This window comes from Antrostomus carolinensis, unplaced genomic scaffold (assembly GCF_000700745.2).
Source record: "Antrostomus carolinensis isolate BGI_N321 unplaced genomic scaffold, ASM70074v2 scaffold17627, whole genome shotgun sequence".
In the NCBI taxonomy this organism is placed as follows: Eukaryota; Metazoa; Chordata; class Aves; order Caprimulgiformes; family Caprimulgidae; genus Antrostomus; species Antrostomus carolinensis.
The window spans coordinates 1-23,675 of NW_010326879.1; the positions used below are offsets into that span (position 1 = coordinate 1).

Consider the following 23,675-nt stretch of genomic DNA (forward strand, 5'->3'; position numbering starts at 1 on the left):
CTATCAAGGTCCCTCTGGATAATACAACTTCTCCTGTCATAGGAGTGTTCAAAGGATAATTGTGCTAAAGATTGTTAAGTTTTAGATCTAACGATGATGGCACCAAGTGCCTACGATGAAGGTCGGAATGTATGTCTAGCAGAGCTATCTCTGAAGTCCTACTTATACACTAAACTGGGTAAAACTTCTTCTAGCAGGTTGTAGCATGAAACCAATGTGTGTGTGATTCACTAAGCTGTTCCTGATGGACATTTGGAGCTTATTCATGGCCATTACTTTCTGCATACAGCAATGTTTCCTTTTGTGTGTTATTAGGTTCAGGTTGTTGAACCACATCTGGATTCAATGGAGTTAGAGTAAATCTTGGCTGTTCCATGGTTATCTAGGATAAAAAAGTCATATATTCCATTGAGTCCTACTTTGAAGAATTTGAGTGAAAGAGCAGGGGGAGTCACAGGGGAATGGGTCACTCTTTGATGTAAAGGCTTTGAACTGTAACTGTATCTGTTGTCTGTATCTTTTTTGCAGATCTCTGGATGCCAGTTATCTTCAAGAACTGTCCTGATTGATTGTTCCTTTTTCTTATAAGCTAGAATAAGTTAGGCTATCCAGAAAGAAGTTCCTATGCAAATACAGAAATACTACTGTGCTGTGCAGTTTCCCCTCTCTCTCTCCTCTCAATCTGTCTATAATTCATTAAGATTAATTAAATCTCCTGTTGAAAGTCTTTCTTCTACCTAAAGCAGAACACCACTGAAATTTCCTCAACAGTGGCTTTTTTTTTTTTTTTTTTCCTCTCTACTGCTTTTTTCATGTATGTTCCAGTTTTCAAGTTATCCATCATAGGCTTCTGGTGAGTTGCCTGAGGTAATCATGTTCTGCTAAATCGGGGTGGGAGGGGTGAGAAAGGTTATCTACTCAACCTTTAATAAAGTTTCAGGAACTGCCAACTCCAAGCATCTTGTTTAATCTGGATTTAAATGAGTGATAATATCCAGTTACTAGCTCTGAGACAATTTGGCAGTCTGAGGTACCATGAGGACTCAGCTACAGCAAGCGAGGCTGTTCTCCACAGAAATGAATATGTGCTGGTACGCTGCCAAGGTTATTCCAGGACTGCAGATGGCATCTACTGTTCCCACTGTATAAACTTGAGTTTAATGCCACTGGTGCAGACAGTGTGTAGCTGATGCAACTTTTTACTGGCATGGGATAATCAAGTTTATATTTTGTTTTCTCCAAGTATTTTAGAACACACCGATATCCTATGTCTTGTTCCTGTGACATACCCTGACAGCAGTGTACAGACTTCTTCCCCTTAACATCAGCCTCTTCTGCGTATTCAATTACCTTAATAAAAGCCAGTAACTCCTCCAATAGTGGGTACAGATGGGGCATATTTTACAATTACATAAAAGAGTGAGTTGCCATAGGGCATGAAGACTGCCACTTTTTTAAAGGGGCCCTAACAGGCAAATACAATTCGTCTCTCACATGGCACAGCTTGTTTGTAGAAGTGAAGGAAATTGCTGTAACACATGGAGAGGCAGTAAGACAGTATAGCAGGGTCATGGATAGTCAAAACCGAGGACACTCCAAGCTGGAGGCTCTGCAAATCACATGCATATGGATGTAAACAGCTCAAATTGCCACCGTGCCATGGTTGATGTATCTTTGCCTCTAAAAAATAGCACTGTTGCAAAAATTAGCTACACGGCTGTAAATGTTTGGTGACACAGGATGAGCTGGCATAACTCAGATGAAAAATATGAAGCTCTGCTAATATCTACCAACTAAGGGTTGATCCAGATCAACTTCCAAAGACTGTAAAGGCCCTGTCCAAACAGTTGGGAGCTGTTGAATTATGTAAAACAGTAAGGTGGGAAGAAGTGCTCTGTATAGCAGCATGTATTTCTTGCTGCAACATGAACTATTTTATGTGGTTGATTCCAGTTCACGGCTATATTTGCAGTCCTAAGTGTTTAGACCATTGTCTTTTAAGCAAATTTTATACTTCCTGGATGCATTGGTACTGACACTTCAGAACTGGTCTAGAACATTAGGTTTTATCACTGCGTTTTACTAAGTACAGATTGAAACCTAAGTTGCAGAGTGTTAGAGAAAAGCTTTCTTTGACCCAACAGCAACTATACAGCCTTTAATGTATAACTGATATGGGTTGCTGGTTTTCCTGGTTGTATTAGAGAATTGCTTTTTTTTAATCAGGAAGATGGTTGTAAAAAGCTACAGAGTCTAACTTAGAATTAGTGTGGTCAAAATGTGGTGCTTGTACAGCATAATTTATTTGGAATGATTTGTAAAAGAACAGGCTACCGGCAGCAGGTACGTATCTAAACTAGCTAAAGATCCATGAAATGTATGAAAACTGAATGGGGAATGTCTGAGTCCCTTTGATTTCCAAAAAGGTGAGACTCACACAAACCTGATAAGAAAATTAAAATATAATCCAGGACCTCACCAATAAAAGTGTTAGGCTTTAGGGTTTTTTTTCTACTAGATGCTACTGCAGCTTAACTGTCTTCCTCCAGTGAACTACCGATTTGTATGAGAGAGAGCAGAGACAAAACCCAGTAGTATCAGTGTTGACTCCTGAAGGTCAGAATATTTTTAATCTGGTGTTGTGCCTACAAATACAGACAGATGCAAGTCTGAATTACCTGGCTGTGAAGCAGCTTCAGCCCAGAAAACTGCAGATAGGGTGGTGGTATGGACAAAACAGTACATTCTGCTCAGAGGCTACTCAATTAGGTGCAGCTGCCTGTGTGAGCCAGTTGGTTCATTCTGTTTCACATGGAGCTTGGGGCTGTCAGAAGCCATCTGTGGGTATCTCCTGGGGTAAGGTGGTGTGTGGGAACAAGAGTGGGTGCCTGTGGCTGCAGGGAGTGGATACCAGTTAGATTAGAAAGACTGTCTTTAGGCTATATCCAACTTAGTGTGTAAATTGATAGAGGAAACCTGAATTAAGTTGCCAGAAGTGTTCAGATGGATATATGGTTTCCTTTTGGCTTAATTTAGCTTTGGATCAGGCTCTCAATGAAGTCCTTAACATGAATTCTCATAGGCAAAAGTGGAGAGGCAATCTTTCTTGCAGAGTTGATTGGAAAACCTCTGCTGAACTTTTTCAAAGTTCTGTTCTTATATGCTTACAAAAGCCTGTGTGGCTACAAACATAGAGGGCAGCATTGATTGTTTGGAGCTGTTTCAAGTAAGGTAGGCTTTAAAAGACTGTCATCTTGATATTAAAAAAAGCCATCAAAGTAACAGTGAAGTGGGGTGATGGGAAGCTAAATGTTTGCAAAACAGGCTGCTTCTTTGAATTTCCCAATCCATTGCATAACAAAAATGCATGAACTGTGTGACTAAGAATACTGAGTAGTAAGTACGGAAATCAATTCTTTTTAGTGAGGATTCAAATCCCCTTGAGGCTTTAAAATGTTTTTTAACGTCTAAGGAGGTGGGGGGAAGGGTGACATCTCTTCTATAAATGCATAGAATTACTAAGCACAGGGGATTTATTTAACCAGGAAACTTACATCATTGAGATTAGACATCTCGTTTTCAAGGTGCTCCTGGAAGATAATGACTCCTATACCCATAATTCACTGTAGACATCAGTTTTGTCTGATAATACATAAATTGACCTGGTGATAGAAGTTAGCAGTTTTCACTCTAAATTGCAGGGCAGCAATAAAGAATATGTGAGCCAGATTCATTGAGTTTCAGTGAAACTATAGAGCAGAGGATCTGGCCCTTCCATTTAGGAAATACGCATTTCCTCTCTAGAACAGAGATGCAGTTTTTCCTTTGATTAAAATATAACTTCTCAGAAAAAAATATAAGTCTTCTGGGACAAGGGAAAGAGCAATGTGATTATTTATCCTAGCAGGAATATTAACTTCAAGGCATGGCTGAATGTTACAATTAATTGTATTGGAAACACCATATGTTTTTATGATGTTGTGATTATATGTGATCAGTTAGCAGGAGAAGATGAATGAAATTCTGATTGCACTGAATTTGACGGGAATTTTCACAGAATCACACAGAATCACAGAATGTTGGGGATTGGAAGGGACCTCAAAAGATCATCCAGTCCAATCCCCCTGCCAAAGCAGGAACCTAAATGAAATTACACAGGAAGGCGTCCAGGCGGGTCTTGAATATCTCCAGAGAAGGAGACTCCACAACCTCTCTGGGCAGCCTGTTCCAGTGCTCCGTCACCCTCACTGTAAAGAAGTTTTTTCTCAAGTTTAAGCAGAACCTCCTGTGTTCCAGTTTGCACCCATTGCCCCTTGTCCTATCATCGGGCATCACTGAGAATTTTGACAGTGACTTTAATAGGCACAGACCTTCCCTGGCATTCTGGAAATTGTGAAAGCATTTTACTTGCCTGCTTTATTTTGAGTTATAGAATAACTTTGTGTCTTTATTTGCTTGATTTTCTGGGCTGAAGTAAATGTTATGGCTTTTTATGCTGAGTGAGTTTAAGATAACCTTTAACTGAGCTTAACTCTGTTGCAAATCTTTGTTCCAAAGGTATAAAAGCTGATTTGTTGAATTGATCACTGCATCTGCAAAATTGTCTTTTCACAGGGGGAGGGGAATACTGCAATTTGGCGGGGGTGAGGGGGGTTGTGAAGCTTTTTCCCTACCAATTTTTAATTAGCTGCTGAAAGTAAAAGGAGGAAATTAATAAGCTGTCTCTAAATTGAAAGAGATTCTAAAAGAAAAAAAAAAATCAATAACGTTTAAAGAATCAGATTTTTAGTTAATACTTCATGGGTCCTTTCCAAACTATTAAGTAGATGTAATTTAGAGCCAGTGATTGGATCAGTTGATTCAGTAATATCAGATGTTAGTAGCTCTGTCTTACAGACACTCTTGTGTTTGTGGTCTACCATGGAGCTTTCTGCTGTTTGGAGTATCTTCAGGAGGTGTTCATGATAGAAAATGTTAAACATATTTTATAACAGCAGTTTCCTGGTTCAAATAGTGTCTTCTCACTCAGTCGTGGGTTGTGGGTCAAAAAGGAAAATGTTCTGCACAAAATTGCTTTGTCATCTGCTTATTTTAAGTGAATAGAAGGAAGTGAAATGAGGGAAGGTTTTTATCCAGTGTGCTATCTACATTGTTACCTTTGTATGTTAGAGAATTTGTGGTGTATTGAGTAGACACACAGTCTCTTTCCAAAGAAATCGGAGAGCCAATAGGAAGCCTCTACCTGCCTTTATTTGTGAATCTTCCAATTTCCACCAGAACAGCCTATGGAGCATAGTAGCAGTGCGTTATGTTTACCTTGAACTCATGATAAAGTAAAAATTCAGCCCTTTATATGGAGTGAATAGAGGAACGTGACCACTTGACATATGATTAGTTATATACTTAACACTCATACTGCATCAGTACCATTGTTGCTCTTAGTTTTAGTTCTCTATGAAGATGCCCAGATGACGAATAGATGATGATCAGAGGAGAAGCAGATGCACAATCTCATTAAGGATAGAGATGTTGTGGGAGGAAAAAGGGAACAAAGACAATAAAAGGGGTAAATATTACTTCCGGTTTTACTGAAATGTGTCCAGGTTAACAGCTACTAATACAATCTTTTTCCTTTCTCCAGCAAACCAAGGAAATCTGTGAGTTGCGCAATGGCTAGTATAGTACTGGGAGCCTGGAGCCAATGAGGAACTGTGAGTACCTGAATCATGGCTCAACCTTAACTGCTCATATGCCAGGCTATGTTATGGGTTGCCACTTACCTTGAATTCACAGCTGAAATCCAGTCTCCTGAAAAGGCCAAGGATGCCTGGAGATCTCAGCTATGAAGTCTTTTCGTTGTGCAGGAATAGAAACCTCAATACACAAAAGTCTCAATTTGTGAACATTTTTTCTTTTTTAGTGTGTTAGAACTACTTGCAAGGATGTAGAGACCAAGTTTGTAGAAGTCATGTAGCAGTGAAAAAAAAGAATTAAATGCTAACAGTAGTGCAAGATTAGAGCTAGGAAGTGAAGGATTCAAGTGTTTCCTGTTTGGTAAAACTTATTTCTGTACCCTCATTATAGTATGGGTTTATTGCTCTGGTATGCTGCTGGAAATTCCTCTATTTGTACCAGAGAAAATGTACAGAGATGTCACAACACTGATGTTACCTTTAAATTTTTTCTTCTTAGTTACCAGTTTTTTAATTATTTCAAAGCTCAAATTCTTTACACAGACAGTTGTAATATCAAGTGGCATTAAGAACTCTTGCTGAGTATTTTATTTATATTAATCATCCTGATCAACCAATCACAAGCTGTTGCATCTTATTTTAATTATTTTATTAGGTGTTTCCTCACAACTGGTAATTTATCCATTAGTCTAGGACTGGAACCTGATGGGTAGTGTCATGTATAGTTCAGGCCTATCAACAAGCTTGATCCCTACAGATGGCTGTATCAGTGAATAAGTAGAAGTCTAAAATTTTACCTTTTCACAAGAGGAGTCTTAACACTGTAAGTATTCAAAAGCATGTAATAACAAATTTGCAGTCTTTAGTTTTAAGGTCTTAGTGGCCTGCATCTAGAATGTCTGTAGCAGTGCTTTGGGATCCCACTTGAAGTTTTCACTGAAAGCTATTTTTGTAAAACTATTAGCCCAGCAGAATAGAAATCACAGAGGGTTAAATTTATGTTTCTCAAGTGGGGTGTTTGAACTAAATATTTTAAACCTGACTTGAATAACTTCTACCCAGTGCTGTAACCATAAGTCCTTCAGTATAGGTATATGCAGAGAGCTGATGCAGATGAAAACAAAAGGATGAATGCAGCAGGATATGAAATGAGAGCAATTGAATGCTGGAGTTCTGCCTTTCAGAGAATGAGGGGACACAAACTCAGGAGGCACATCCACAGAGTCGAAACTGATATGACTCCCAGTTTCAGTCTCCAGCTCTGTATTTACAAAAAGCCTGCATCTGTTTTTCACATTTTACTTCAATGAAATAGTGCCTAGCTTATGAGATTTCAAGCCTGATGTGATGAATTGCACCTGTCCAAATGGTGAAGCAAGAACAACTGAAACAAGAGTTGGCCCAATGCCCTAGAAAGTTTCCAGATGAGCATTTATCTCTCGTCACAAAAGGTTGTCTTGTACAGCTCTGCATTTTTACCTTCCTACATAGTCACTTGCCACAGTATATCTATAAGTGTAGATACAGGCTGCTTTTTATCTTTTAATTTGTTTTTCTTCTTAAATGATTCTCTTTTCTGCATGTCTACAAATGTAAGCAAAATGAAAACTGAATAGCTCAGTAAAAGATCTGTGCTTTCTTAACTACTCTCACCTTGAGGATCTGTGGTATAAAATTAAGAAACTTCATCCTGAAGGTTCCAGAGTAAATATCAGTAATAAAAACCCCTCAAAAAGCAAAATCTAAAATTAAGAGATTAAATCCATCTGAAGGAAAAATGTATTCTCCTGGGTTACTTAGATGTTGGTTCCTTATTATATTTTGTCATTTTACTAGCTTCTCAATCTTTCTGGAATTTTCCAGATAGCTATTACTATAAATAGACATTTAAAAAAAAAAAAAAAAAAAAAAAAGTAATTCTCCATAACTGGGACAGGGCACTTTTGATCATTACTTTCATAATACTTTACACATGAGGTTTGTGTTGTTATTTCAGTTTTTCCAGCTGGAGAACGTGAGGCACAGAAAGGCTAAGGACTTGCCTCCTCACAAGGAAACTAGCAAGTGAGCCACAAAACAAATGCAAGCCCATCTGTGGCAAGCTAGGCCTCTCAGATGTCTATTTTTGTATAATCACATTAGGAAAGTGTCACTAGGTGGTAATTAACAAAATCTGTTAGCATTCTTCAAGTTTGTAGGAAGAGTAAATGAGAAGCCTCTTGTTAATTGGCTTCTTATCTATAATGGTTTTCATGAAGCTCTTCATAGCTAACTGCTTTCCTAATATGTGAAACCAACCTGATATGATAACTGAGGAGACCTGGGAAAAGCCTTCAAAAATACTTTTATATACTTCACAGTAAATAAGGAAAAGAGCAAACTAAACATTTTTTCTTTTAAAATCTTGAATCTTATCTCTCCTCCGGTGTTTGCTGGTGTGCCTTTGTTTGAGCCTTGTTTGGGTTTTGTTCAGGGTAGAAATTAACTTCTGTTAAAATGTATTAATCTTGCCAAAATAGAGAGGTTTCAAATTCAATGTGGTGCAGGATCAAAATGCAAAATGATTAGAATAAACTATAGTCAGAAGTATGAGCAATGAAAGAGATGCTTGACATTTACAAATATGAAGCTCTGGGACCAAAGAAAGGAAGTCAAAATCTTGGTCACTACCTCTCCAGTTGTGAATTTTACCTTATCTCTTTCATATCAACTGCTGCATGTTCGTGTAACTGAATATCATAGTATCCACATAAGAGCTATAGGAAATTAATTGTGGGTTGGGAGGCAACATTATTCCAAAACTAGTCTAACTTCAGGTATTTCATAATCTGAAATTATTTGAGATTCACAGTTCTTCCACCATTATTTCTTCCTCATACTGTAGTTCTGCTCCACTACAGGTGATGCAATTTTGCTGATTTATACCAGTTAGTGACATAGACTACTGTTTTTCTTTACAATTGCTTATCCCTCATCTGCCTGACTGTATATACTATAATACCTTTCATTACAACTCATAGATCAGTTTTGAATGCTCACAATTCTTTAATTTCCAGATTTGTCATGTTTTCTAATAGCAAATTTGGTTTAGTCCTAATCTGCATCATCAAGCAGTCAGCATATCAGACACCGGTTTGGTAATTATTCTTTAGTGCACAGGCCCAGAGTGGGAGGTTTTTGTTTTGGGGTTTTTGTTTGTTTGTTTGGTGGGGTTTATTTTGTTTTGTTTTTAAATAATTTGATCATGGCACACAGCTTTCTTTTCCAAGGTCCCTAAGTAAAATGTTTCCCTTAAAATTGTAGTCAACAATAGTTACTGAATTTTGTGAATTAATTTGTCTGTATAGAAAATCATAATTTTCCAATATTTTTTATGTGTCTTTTGATAATCCAAGCAAGCTGAGAAGATTTGCCTTGGAGTTAACTGTATGTTCCAGTGGTTTTAGGCAGAATTAGTTTTATTTCTATTAGATGATAAACTAAATGGAAACAACAGCCTGCAATAGAGTGTTTCCCAAACTCCATCATAATCATTCAGACCATGCTTTTGTTTTGTTGGTAAACATTGTTCTTTAATTCAGAAAACAGTTTGTACTGGCCTGGGGAAGCCTGTCTCATTTGATAATGGGCTCTGAATCCAGTGGATTATTGCAGGGATTTTATCTTGCAGTAATCTCCAAAGAGAAATGTACAAACAGCTGGGAGAGCAAGGAGGAGCTGCATTGTGCGGCGGGAGATTGTGGAGCAGAATTTTGGTGTGCCTGGAGTGGATCTCAATACCAGCATGAATCTTTTCTGTTTTTCTCTGGTAAGTGTACACATCCATGTTTTATTTAGTGGTTTGCTGAGTAGATAAACTGAACTGGTGAGTGTGTTTGGATGGGAAAAAATTCAAGGTGTTGTATCACAAACTGTGCAAGGATTGTATAATGACAATGAGTCTCTGTAGCAGAGATGACAGTTTATGTATGAGAAATTATACATAGTAAAATATAATTCAGTAAAAATAAGGTTAAGCAAAAATCATGCAATAAATGTATTGTGCACTATCTGTGATTATTACAACAACATGCAGTTTTAAACATGAGGCATTTGAACCCAACAAAGTACAACATCTCACATGTATGTTAAAATTATAAATACATGTATGCTACAATTTATTTTAAGCTTTTTTGGTTGGGGTTTTTTTGAGATAATAGTATCTGTTTGCCTTTTTAAGTAGTTTGGGAGAACTGTAAGAACTTTTCAGGCATTAGTTTTCTATTAGCCAAGCACAAATGCATAGTCATCAGGGCTGAGCCAGTCATATGTCAATATTTACTCACAGACAGAAGAGTTGATTAATACTCTATTATTTTTCTTTTTTTTTTTTTTTTCTTCCCACTTTCTCTTTCCCCCTGTGCCCCTTTCCTTGCTCCAAGACAACAGGTCAGAATGAATAGGTAAATCAGGGTAGGAAATCCACAGAAATTGTTTCTGTTTTCAGAGCTGAACGGCCTGCCAATACCAATGCTCAGTATTACTAGTAGTAATTAGATGAGTTTATTTGCTGTATTTACACAGCACAGTAGATCTGTTTGCCCATTTTTCATCTTTTGTCCAGATGTTTAGTATATCTTCCCCATATGTTTAGAAATACCAATAAGAATCAATATTCAAACTGCACTGACACAAATTCCAATAGGGGTGCTGCTTTGTGTAAACTGTTGTTCCTGATTGCTAATGCTATCTTATTGCAGAGTACTGGTGTTCTCCAGATCACAAGGATTAAAAGCTGTTTTGGAGTACTTAATGTAAAATCCAGAGGTATTTTAGGATTCTATGACAAGAGTCATTCATAAAAAAATATTTTCTGAGAATTAAATGACACTTTTGATCACAGTTTAATGTGAATCCCTGTGTATTGGTTAAAAGTTAACAATGGCTTTGTGATACAATCTGTAACAGCTTGAAAATACTCATTTCTGCAGTTCTTTGGGACAGAACTGTTGTATCAATATTTTATTATTTCATTGGGACAGCTTCTTGCTTTCTGTGTAGTTCACTTTTTTAAAAGGTGTTGAGCATTGTGTCATTTGAGAAATCAGCCTTTAGACAAAATGCAGGATAGATTGTGTGGGTGAGAGCAGGTCAAGTTGCAGTTTATCTATTAAACCAGGTGTGGCTTAATAGAGAACTACTGGAGTTTCTGTGAGAGGGATAATGGCTGCAGTGATAATGGATGGTTCAGACAAGTGAAAGCTAGTGCCATGATAGTTTCTGTAATGAAATAATTAGTACTGTTTAAAGATTGCTGTTAAGAAGATAACCTCTGTTCTTTGTAAGCTTTCCATGGGAGCCATTCTGTCCACTGTGGTAATCTTTCAAGTGCCTGGAAAAACATCTCACAAGCTATCAAGATCTAAAGATAATTCATAGGTCACTAATGTGTTTCGTAAAACCTAAAGCCCTGCCCAGTCCTCCCTTTGCATGTGACACAGTGCAGTTGATTCCTGTAATCAGATTGTCTGGCTTGGAAATGAGCTGGTGATTCAAGTATGTACACTAGTTACTTTTACTCTGTCAGCCTGTGACTGTGAAAAGGCTGGCAACAAAGTGTTTGAAATATCAATATGAGGCTGTTTTTCTCTTCAGGAGAAGTAGGTCAGAAATAATGCACAGCAACAAAATAATTAGGCTTTAAAAACATCTTTTAAAAGCACTAGAGGAGATAGTTCCTTAGTAGATGCAAACAACCACAGATGAATAGAAATCACTGCTGATTTACATAAAATTTTTACTCAACATCTGGAGTAACTGATAAACCTGAAACCATGGAAGAGAGGTTTAGACTATTGACAGACAAAACAAAAAGAGCTCTCCAAAAAACTAGTGTTCTCATGAAAGTATTTTCCTCACGTAGAGTGACTGATAAGACTTCAGACTGCAAATGAATGTGTGTACGTGTGTGTGTACGCATGCATATATTTTTAAAATACCTTATTTTATAGCTAAGATGATAGTTTTCTACCCTACAAAGTGCAGTGGTTGAAGTAAGCTAAGTAGGCTACAACCTGAGGGAATGACAAGAATATTCTATTTAAAAACAGAGTAGAACCAGACTTCTGGCTGATCCAAAGTGGTGGAAATACTACAGTAGTTAAAGGAACATCAGTTTATGCTGTCGGAATTGACTCTGTGTGTTTGATTTCATACCTGTCCATAAAACTGGGGCATATTTTTACCATGAGAGACACAGTGTTATGGGTCAGTCTAGCAAGTGGTGATGTGGAGGCTGAAGAAACTCAAGAGTCACAAAATGATTGTAAGGGCTTTGGAGGCTGGACTGGGCTCTGCCTTTCCCAGGGAGGCAGACTGAAATTATTCCAATCTTTTGCCTCCTGGGAACCATTTGATCTCCTGGCATGGGTGCTCCAGCATGGGGTGTTTCCCCAGCAGTACGTTGTGTCCTGAGTTGACTTCAGAATTATTTGGTTCCTCAACTGAGATTAATTTTGCATCAGACTTATTGCCTTGGTCTCAAGGGACTTGCAGACAAATTAGATTTACCTTCAGAACCTTGTGTCCCTTTTCCATTTACAAAATGATCAGAAGCATAAATGTCCCTTCTTTTGTAGACATATCATGTTAAAAGGGCAATCTTAGACCTTGAATTTGCAGTAACTTTTCCATCTTATGGTGCTTAGCATGTCAGACAATTTAATCAGAATAAGATAGTTTGTATTACAGACAATATACAGAGAGGTACCCAAATCAAGCACTGATTCTGCATGAATTGCAAGAAATTATGTTGTCAAACCATCTATTTTTATACTCTGCCTAAAAAAAAATGACAACATACTACAAATCTGAAAAATAATAGATATTATTGAATCATTAAGTCCCTTAGCTAATGCAATTTTTTTTGTGTGTCCTTTCTTGTGACCTTACCCTGGTGCTTTCTCATGCCCTTGCATGCAACTTCTCATGCTACCTCTCTCCTCATGCAGTCTCTTTCCAGCACACTCTCTTTATTCATAAGCTCTCTCTCCTTCTTGAGTGCTTGCTTTCTCACTCAGTCTTTTTCTCTCTCTCCCTCCCTCTCCCTCTCTCTCTCTCTCTCTCTCTCTCTCAGGCACTCCCTCTTATGCCTGCTCCTTTTCTCATATCTTCACACCCTTTGTTGCAGCCTCATGCTCTTTCTATTCTAACAACATTGTGGCTTTTCTTGCAGCCTCATGTCCTTCCACACAACCTTGTGCCCTAACAACCTCACATCCCTTCTTGCAACCTCACATTCAGTCTTCCTCACAGCCTTTTGGTTGCTTTCTCAGTTACACAATATTCCTGGCACCGTGCCCCCTCTTTCTCTTTCCACCTCTCTCTCACATGTGCTCTTACTCTCTGTTCCTTGCTCACGCCCTCCTTCCTTTTGTTTCTTAATCACATCCTTACTCTCTTTCTCCTGTACTCCCTTTCTTCTAAACATTCATGCTTTCTTGTGCACTCCCACTCTTTTTTATGCACTTGCATTTTCTCACATATTCACACACATTTCAACCCCTGTTTTCTCATTTCCACCCTTTCTCCCCCCCTCACACTCAGTCTATTGCTCTCTCTCTCTCTCCATTTCTCCCCCCATTTTATCTTTTGTCTCTCCTGCTGTGTCCTCTTTCTCCTCTCCTTTCCCTTCATGTGCACTCTTTCTTGTGCATACTTGCTTTTTGAGACATGTGCTTGTTCTCATGTCCTCATGCCCTTTCTCTTGACTCTGCACTATTTCATAGAATCATAGTGTCATAGAATCATTTAGGTTGGAAAAGACCCTCAAGATCTGTGAGTCCAACCATAAACTTAACACTGACAAGTCCATCACTAAACCATGTCCCTAAGAGCCACATCTACACTGTTTAAATACCTCTAGGGGTGGTCACTCAACCACTTCCCTGGGCAGCCTGTTCCAATGCTTGATAACCCTTTTGGTGAAGAAATTTGTCCTAATATCCAATCTAAACATCCCCTGGTGCAACCTGAGGCCATTTCCTCTTGTCCTGTCGCTTGTTACTTGGGGGAAGAGACTGAGACCCACCTCACTACAACCTCCTTTTAGGCAGTCGTAGAGTGAGAAGTTCTCCCCTCAGACTCCTTTCCTCCAGATTAAACAACCTAAGTTCCCTCAGCCACTCCTCATAAGATTTGTGCTCTAGACCCTTCATCAGCTTCATTGGCCTCCTTTGGACAGACTGCAGCACCTCAATGTACTTCTTGTAGTGAGTGGCCCAAAACTGAATGCAGTACTCAAGGTGCAGCCTCAGCACTGCTGAGTATGGGGCAATGATTGCTTGCCTAGTCTTGCTGGCCACACTATTTCTGATATAAACCATTGTGCCCTTTCTTGCAAACTCATACTCTTTCTGTCTTACCCAGTCATGCTAGCTCTCTCACACCAGCTTTCTCTTCTGTGCCATTTATTTCCCATACTCGCCTTGTTTCTTGCTCCCTCTCCCCTGTCCTTATTGCATACTTTCTCACTCTCTCCCTTTCTCCTCTCCCTCTTTTTCTTTATCTTTCTTCTTTGTGCACTCTCGCTTTTTCTTGCAAGTGTTCATAGTCTTTCTTGTGGCCATTCGCTTTCTCACATCATGTTTTTCCTCACAACCTATCCTGCACCTTCATGCCCTTTCTTGCAGCCTCCAAGTCGACCTTTTTCATGCCCTTGCACTCACTTGTGCACACACTCTCTGTCCCTGTTTCTTGTGCACACGATCCCTCTTTCTCAAGTTCTCTTTCTCCTTCTCATTCCTTTCTCTTCCCCTCTGTCTTTTTCTTTCATTTTCTATATCCTTGTCTACTCCCCTCTATCCTCCAGTGTCTTTTGTCTCTATCTCTCTGTTTCTCACTTTGTCCCTCTGTCTCTCTCTCTCTCTTTCTCTCACACATACTCACACGCACTTTCTCATGTGCACTTGCTCTTTGTCACACAAGATCATGCTTTTCCTGGCTCACTCACTCTCTTATTTTCTTGCTTTTTCTTGCATTAGCGCACCCCTTTTCATGCCCTTGTACCCTTTCTCATGGCCATGCCCTCATTCCCATATTACCCTCTTTCTTATGACCTTGTACCCTTTCTCGCAAACTTTTTCTTTCTTCCTTATGACTTTGTGCTTGCTTTTTCTCACACCACCTCTCTTTCCTAAATACCCTGTCCTATTAGTGCACTGTCTCCCTCACAATCCCTACCTCTCTTGTTCATGCTCCCTCATTGTCTGCCTCACTCTCTCCCCCTCTTTCTCTCCTTTATGCCGTCTTCCTCTCCCTTATCCTCCTGCTCTCTCATTCTTACACCATCTTTTTATTTCCATCTCTCACCTCATATTATCTTCTTCCTTTTTATCTCCCTTTTTGTCTCTACTTCTCCATCACTCTTTAATGTGCTCACTCTTTAATTCCCTGTCTTGTGTCCTTATTCTTTTTTGTGCTCTTCCCTTTTCTATCAACCTTGCTCTTATTGCATGCTTGCTCTCCCTTTTTTCTTGTGTGCTGGCTCTTTTTTTTTGTGCCCTCACATCTATCTTTTCTCATGCCCACTCTTTCTCATGCAAGTTTTATCTACCTCTTTCTTAAGAGATTTTTGCTTGGGGAGTCTTTAACTCTCTCACTGTCTCTCTCCCCATCTATCTAGTTCTCTTTCTCTCACGCGCACTTGTTTTTTCTCTCAGCTGATGATTCTCTCATTCTTGTGCTTGTTCCCCTTCTCTCAAGCTGTTCTCTTCCTCATATCCTTACTCTCTTTCTGACAACGCCCATTCTCATGACCTCACGGCCTTTCTTGTGACCTCACACACTTTATCTCAACCTCATCCTTGTTCTGTCTCATGCTCTCACTCATTTTATCATGTGTGCTTTATCTCCTTCTGCCATACTATCTCTCTTGGTTTCTGGTGCAGCCCCTCTCCCAATATCTTTTTGAGCTTTACCTTCCCCCCCTTCCCCCCACTCCTTCTGTCTCTCTCTCTTTTGTCCTCTTTCCTCTTATTCTTCCTCATTCTTGCTCTTTCAGACATTATCTCTTTCTTGCCATTTCTCCCACACACTCAAATTTTCTTGCACACTTGCTCTTTCTCACATTAGCTCCCTTTCCTGTGCCTTCAAGCCCACCTCATTGTGCCTGCTCTTTCTCGAACATGGTCCTGCTCTTTCACCCACTTGCTCCTCTCCTTGTGATGTCACTTTCTTTGTTGCACCCTCATACCATTTCTCATGCCCTTGCTCCAATTCTTGAGACTCCACCGCAGTCACTCATTCTCATGCCCTCGTGCTCAGTTTCTTGCACATGCTTTCTCTTTCTTGCATAATCCTTTTCACACCATCTCTTTCTCACGTGCACTCTCTCTGCACTATTCATACAATCTCTCTCCCTCTTTCTAAACTGTCTCATGTTCTCTCCCGCTCTTTCCTTCTTCCTCTCCCTCTCTCTTGCTCCTCCACTCTGTTTCCCCTGTTTTTCTCTTATGAGCATCTCTTTACCACCCACACTTACTTTGTTGTGCCTGCTCCTTTTCTCAGGCCATGACATCCTTTCTTGTGCCAGTGCTTCCTAACATCATTGTGCCCTTTCTTGTGACTTTGCACCCTTTATTGCACCCATTTTTCTCATGCCCTCATGCTTGATTCCTCGTGCCTGCTATTTCTTTCACATGCCATCTTTTCCCAGCACACTCTCTTTCTCATATTCTCTCCCTCCCTCTTTCCTGCACTTTTTCTTGTCTTTCTCTCACATGTGCAATTTCTTGCACCCTTTCTCATACATGCTTGCACTGTTTTTGCACATTTCCTTTCTCAAGTGCTTGCTCTTTCTCATGCTCTTCCCTTTCTTGCGCTTTCGCTCTTCCCTGCATTCTTGCTTTCTTTCTGCTCTCATGCTCTCTTGCTCTCAACCCTGCCCTTTCTTGCACCCACCCTTTCCTATGCCGTCGTGCTTGCTCTTTCTTACACGAGCACTCTCTTTTATGTGAGCATTCCCTCTCATGTGTGCTTACTCTCTCTTTCACTCATATATATTTTCTCATTCTCTCATGTGCACTTTCTCACAGGGTTGCTCTTTCTTGCATGCAGGCGTACTTTCATATGCCCTCTCCTTTTCTCATGTCCTTGATTTTTCTCACACTGTCACTTTCTTGGGCCCTCACACCCTTTCCTACAACTTTGTGCTTGATCCTTTTCACACCCTCATGATTGCTTTCTCATTCCATCTTTTTGCCCCTATGCACTCTCTCTCTCTCTTTCTTGTGCTATCTCCCTCTTTATTTCTTGTGCATTCCCTTTCTGGATTGCTCCCCCTTTCTTGTGGCCTTCTTTTGTGCCCTTCTTTCTCACACCCTCATTCTTCCTTGCACACACTGTCTGTTTCTCATGCAACTATGCTCTCACATGTTTATGTGCTTTATCCCAACCTGGTGCCTTCCTTTCTTGTGCCTACCTCTCCCCATGCCCTCACACTCACAGTTTCTCATGTGGGCTTTCTTTCTCATTTAACCTTTCTCATGCATTCTTTTTTTTTCACCCATTCTTTAGCACTCTTTCTACTGTTTCTATGTATTCCCTTTTCTTGAATGCCCTTCATTTCTCACACCCCTGCTCCTTTGTTCCCTCCCTCTTTCTGGTGTCCTTACTCTTTTCCATTTCCTGGCTCTTCCTCACATGCACTCGCTATTTCCCATGCATTTACTCTCCACCTCACACACTCATGTGCTTCCTCATGCACTCATCCCCTTTCCCATGTTCACTTTTCCTCAGGCAAACTCTGTCTCTAATGTGATATCTCATTCTCATGCACTCATTCTTGCCCTCTCTCACTCTCATTCACTCTCTTTCACTGTTTCTCTCACTTGCTCTCACACATTTTCTCTGTCTTCCTATCTCATCTTTTTCTTTCTCTTCTTCACCCACTCTTTCTTCTGTGTGCTTGCACTTCCTTATTGACTCACTTTTTCTTTTCTTTCTCATGTGCATTCCTTCTTTCCTTGCACACATCCTCTTTCTCATGCCCTCATTATTTTTCATGCACTTTCTACTCCTCATGCCCTCACTCTTTCACAAGGACTTACTCTTTTTCTGCAAACTTGCTTTTACTTACACACCTGCCCTTTCTTGCACCTTTGCATTCCATCTTTCTTTTTTGAGCTCTTTCTTACACTCTCCCTCTTTCCAATTCTCACATGCTTACCCTTATGCTCTTTCTCCCTTTGTCTCTCACACTCTCTACACTCTTTTCTCTCCCCATCTCTTTTTCCTCTCTTTTTATGGCTTTCTTTTCTCCCTTCTCTCCTTTACAATTTTTTTCCGACTTCGTCTTCTTTTCCTCTCTTTTCTTACCCTCTTCCTCTCCCTTCTCTCTCTCATTTCACTTTTTCCACTCTTTTTATCTCTCTCATGATCTCTCTTTCACAAAGCTCTCTTTTATGCTTCCAACTCTTGATTAAATACTCTCTTCACTGAAGTTCTGATTAAAGAAGAAGTATAAGGTTACATTTTACATTGCAGAATCCTCGAATTGCATAACAAGGCAAAACTTGCCATCTTTGTCTAGAAATGATCAGTCCACAACTTCAGACTGAAAGCCTGAACCATCATTGCTACATGGCAACATAGTTACAGTGAGAAAAAATACTATTCTTATGAATAAATGCAGTTGCTGTCAAAACCCAGGCTCACCTGGCTGTTAGGAGCACAAGCCGTGTGAAGCATGCTTCATAAGCCATGCACCACTTTCCCAAAAGCATTAACACATTAGTTCCCAGAATAAACGCCAGTATATAACTTGAATATTTTCAAGAGGTTCAACTTGTAAAGTTTCTCCCACAATGTTTTCCTTGCACTGTCAAGACTCTACTAGACAAATAAAGATCCATAGACAAACATTGTGCTTGCAAAAATTAGTCATGTCTTTCAACCACTGTTTCACCAATCAATAATATTGCCTGTAAAGCTTTACATACTAACAATATAACTTCAAATATGCATCTGTGTTTATCTACAGTATAGGGGAACAAATGCTTTTAAATTATAATATACCATGTTAATTTCAATGATGTTGTTCTGCTGTAAGTCACCCTTCTATGAATTTGATTTATTCCCTAATTAATGCAGTTAAAATCAGTAATCAAAATTCATTGGGAAAATATTCAGTGCAGATCAAAGTGGCAACATCCAAAATCTAGGACCATTAGCTACAGTGTCTTTAGTTTTGCCATCTGCATTAATTTAATTTTTGAATTATGGAATGGTGGTGTGTATATGTAATCCTGGCTCTTTGAGTTGTGGGATAAATGTGAGAATCTTAGTTTCTGTTAAAATGTTTATATTCTTGGTGGTTGAAGAAAAAGAGCCCTTACATGCACATTATAACATAGAGTTCAAAAATTTGAATGCAAATGGAATTTATTTTTAATTCTAGCAATTCTCATTATTTTGGGGGCCTGAATCATGACTCAAATTCAGGGATCTTGGCAGCGTTGTTTCCATTTATTTCTAAGGAATAGGGTTACCTTTCTGCAACAAATGGACTTTTTTCCCATTAAAAAAGAAGTACTAGTTATAAAATATTTTTATAGTGTATATAGAAATTTTCATGGTTTATAGTTTTCATAGGAATTTTCATGTCCTGTTCAGGTGGAGATATACACCTGGTTTTACTCCTTCTGAGCAGATAATGTTCATTTTTGCTGTACCCTCAGCTTTAGCCCAGTCAATCTGTGGAATCGAAGCCATGATACTGTGAACTGCAGCACCTGGGTACTTACTGTAAACAATTTCTGTATGCTTTTTTAGAGAAAGAAGTAAATACAGGATTTCAAAAAACAGGGGAGGAAAATCACTCTCCATTTTGTAAATCACAAAAACTGCTTGGTTTTTTAATTACTGTTATTTTAATGTGTTTACAAATGTTCATCTTTGAAAATCTGTTTAAATATATTCTAGGAGGGCTCAATGGACAGCTTGTATGAGCCTGTCCCAGAACATCAAGAACCCAGGGATACAACTGCTATTGACAGCCAGGCTAACACTCCAGCAAGCATGCATGTAAACTGTGGACCACCCGATAGGTCTATGTCTTTGGTAAGTAAAATTTAATTGCAAAATATGAAATGTATTTTGCAAAAAACTATTACTTTGTATGTAAGCACGTGTGTGTTCAGCTGGCTTAACTGCCAGCTTGAACTATTTAGGCTCTTTAGAGCCACTGCTCAAATTTCATCTCTGTAGCCAATGACCTGATTTCTGTCCAGTCTTAACAAGCACACTTGAAAAACAGGTCAGGAGTTTCTATACAGCTAGCAGCAAAGTGAGATTAGTGCAGCTTCACTGAGGGAATTTCTCTTTGCAAGTAATAGCATATGAAAATGCTGGGTACAGATAATAGTAGAGTTTGTCTCTGCAGGATATACTATTGGTGTCTTTGTCCTTTTTATTAACAAAAAAATGCATTTCTAAAGTGTGGGTTGTATGAATTTTGTAACTGATGGCCACTGGAACAACCTTGATATTTTACAAGCCCTCATTAGGCAAACATATGAAGGAGGTTGTCTTGACTTTGAGGTTTTTTCTTCCTAAATAATGTTACTGTAGTTAATCCTTTATTATTGGTATGTTATTGGTATAATATATCATTGAGGTTTTGACAAATACTTTAACATAGTATATTAAATTTCATAATCTTTTTAATTTCATAATCTCTGTTCTCTGCTTTACAATTCTCCTTTATTTATAATTGCTATCTCTACCTATAGCAACATATGATGCAGTGTGGTAAAGGAATAAAAACAGGATGTTCATTATTCAAAGAAGAGAGACTCCCTTCAGAAATTATCCCAAGCTTTACCCATATGCACGCTGGGTTAGGTACTGTGTATCTATGAGACTCCTGGATCTATGGTGTTGCACTATCACAAAGCAGATTTGCACACAGGACTTGCGTGGAGAGAGTGTTGGAGTCAGTGGGATAAGAGAATGGCTGGGGAATTGTGGCATGCACTTGTTGAATTCCTAGACAAATGGAAATAACTTGTTCTTCTCAGACCCTTCTGCTGCAACCATCTCACTCCGTGTATGTCTCTCCCTTCCAGACAATCACCTTAGTGCTTTATATAATGGTCCTGGTTTTGAGAGCATAGCACTACAGAGATCTCAAGATGATTCCTCATAGCATCAGCACAGATCTATGAGCCTGGGCCCTGAAACATGCTTACATTATAATCTTACTGCAGTAGGCAGGAGATGCTCTCCTGCATGACAGGTGTCTCCCCATTATCAGGTTGTGACCTTGTTACTATCAGAATGAGCCACCTCTAAACTATTTGAGCTAAGAGCATTTAATCATGGTTGAGCAATATGGCTGTAACCTGATCATAACGTGCTTGCAGTATTTCAGTTGTGTGAAGCTCTAGCTGTTTGGCTAGGGTTGTGTCAACCATATTGAAACATGCCACTCTGCTAACAAAGGTGAGCATTAGAGTTCAGCTCCTACACCCATTCAGTCTTTTTCCCATTTTCTGTGACTACAGATCAACCTAATAGCTAATGACAACTCCACTAATATTTCCTTGTCCAAGAGATGTTCATCGGCTAGGAACAGTATTTAGACAAAGTAAAGTGAAAATTAAAAGCGGGTTTGTTTCTTGGTTTGTACCCAGCATGTGACATATGACATCCTAATACATTTTGCAATAGATAACTACTAGAAATTATCTTTTATCTTGTCAAGGTACGGTAAAGACACACCCATAGCACTGTGCTCTGCTATGGTTTTCACAACGTGTAAAACTTAGAATTAAAATTGTAGTGGTGGTTCACGTAAGGCTTTTTGTTTCTTGCTTTTTCTTGTTTTGTTCTGTTTTCTGATTTGGCAGCATTACTCCAGACTCTTTATTATGTTAGAGTTAGGCTTCATAAATATTTTGGCTAAATAAAAGTAATCAACCTTTCCAATACAAAACTTTATTTTCATTGAGCCAGCCTAGAGAAGCAGATTTGCTACTAGTGTAGGATTAGAAAATCCTGTACATTAATCTGAGCAAACTGTAGCAAAACTTTTTTCACATTGCTCAGTGCTGGTTTTGTGGGATGGCACTGCATAGTCAGTGAAGATATATATACAGCAGCAAATAGAAGAATCTAGCACTTTGGTTTCTGCTAACTCTTATTATACATTTTTGTTTTCCTAAAGGGGATATTTTAGTGATGGCATATTTATTCATTACTTAATTTAAATTTCATCATCCATAAAAGCAATGCTAAATGGGTAAGCAAACTATTGTCTTGCTAGATATAAATAAGAAGCTTCCTAAGAATGGCTGTATGGTTTATTTTGTTCTGTTTTGAGAGAATATTCAGCTCAACACTTAACTAAAAATAACGACTGGATGCTGTGTCACTGTACTGGCTGTAGAATCAACATGATTATTTATAAAGTACTTTCTAGAAATGGAAAACAAGATTAGTGATGACGTGCCAGCAGTAAGAACTATGGAAAAATGTCACTAAGGCCAAAGGACTATGTGTAATCTTATCTGCTATTTCTAGCATGTGAGTTATTAGACCTACACCTTGGATGAAGCCGTTAAGCTTATTAACTGAGCCCATTTGTACTTCTCTCCCATTTTTAATTCCGTCACTTGGTACCAGGCTGCAGGGAGGTCCCCACAGCATGATAAATTCAGAACATTATTGGCTCCCTCAGGCCCTGATTCAGCCATCTATCATTATTCAGTAATGCACATACTTAAGTGCACTGCTAAGTAGGTATGGGCTTGAGTGTGTGTTTAAATGGTCAGCTGAACCGATGCCATGCAGATTCCACAGAGCTGTTAAATCTCCTCAGGGTGGAGCAGCCTGGAACAGCACAGTTCCTTCTTAGGAGGCTTTGCCCCTTCCCTTTTCTCTATATAACTTTGGAAATCAACAGAGCAGGTGTTCAAGGTCTTCTCCCCTCAACTCAAAAAAGGGAGGTTAGTGCTAGAGGAAATTTTTCCTTATACTGCAGCAAGGTATTTATCTTGCAGTTATCTTGTCTGTTGTGATTTGTCCTAATCATAGGTGGGCTGTGTCATTCTTCTGGAGATGTGGGAAATATAGGGTACTGCGGTCACTGAAGCTGTGCAGGACATAATTCAGTGAGCATACTCTTTGGGCACCTTTTTGAACTGTGATTATTTTCGTTCCTGGCCAAATATATGCCCAAATGACACATCCTGGATGAAGAATAACCTCTCTTTCATGCACACCATTCTTCTCCTCCAGATAACTTAGAAGACCTGTTATATGCACACACACACACACACACACACACACACACACATATATATATGTACAAAATGTTTTGCCTGGGATGTTCCCGCTCTGGGTTCATATGATAGTTGTCTTGTGCCTGTCACACGCACTTGCCTTTTGATTTTAATCCTCTCAGGGAATTGGCCTGTTAACTTTTTGGTTACTTTGCCTGTTGCTCAGCTTCAGTAATATTCTCGGACAGAAAGAACAAAAACAGATTTTTGGATATGATTGACTACCCTGTATATCATAAAAGTGCCAAATAATTTATCAGTCTTTCTAAGTTATTGCCAGGAAAATCACAATCAGTCATGATACCTGCTTTAATCTACAATGTTATAATTGGCATTTGATTCCAGTGAGGGAAAGGAGAGGGCTAGTTATCTGAAATTATAATTTCCCTGTTTGCAAGGCTTAACAGACACAGGAGCTCTAGCTTTCTCAGCCTGCTTGTAAACATCAAAATGACTCCTTCAATTCTTTAATTCAGAGTTATTAGATAAAAGCAGGGAGGAAAGGAGTTTATTAATAATTTCATAATGCTGAGTTTCCACACGTGCAGTTTGTTTTTAGAAAACAGATCATTCATATTTGGGATAGGGAAAAAAATAATTGTTCCCATAAACAAGGTAATTATGTACTTTGGAGAATGTGGAGAATAGAGTCTAGATGAAA

At 39.0% G+C, this 23,675-nt stretch overlaps 1 protein-coding gene across 1 annotated transcript in view; it reads left to right on the forward strand.

Moving 5' to 3' along the window:
• The first annotated feature begins 93 nt into the window (after positions 1 to 93).
• LOC114818737 (putative uncharacterized protein ENSP00000383407) overlaps positions 94 to 23,675 on the forward strand; it is a 41,571-nt gene continuing 17,989 nt past the window's right edge. The window contains exons 1-2 of the mRNA XM_029085897.1: positions 94 to 129; positions 19,653 to 19,790. Coding sequence (XP_028941730.1) covers positions 94 to 129; positions 19,653 to 19,790 — 174 coding nt within the window. The remainder of the gene's footprint in view (positions 130 to 19,652; positions 19,791 to 23,675) is intronic.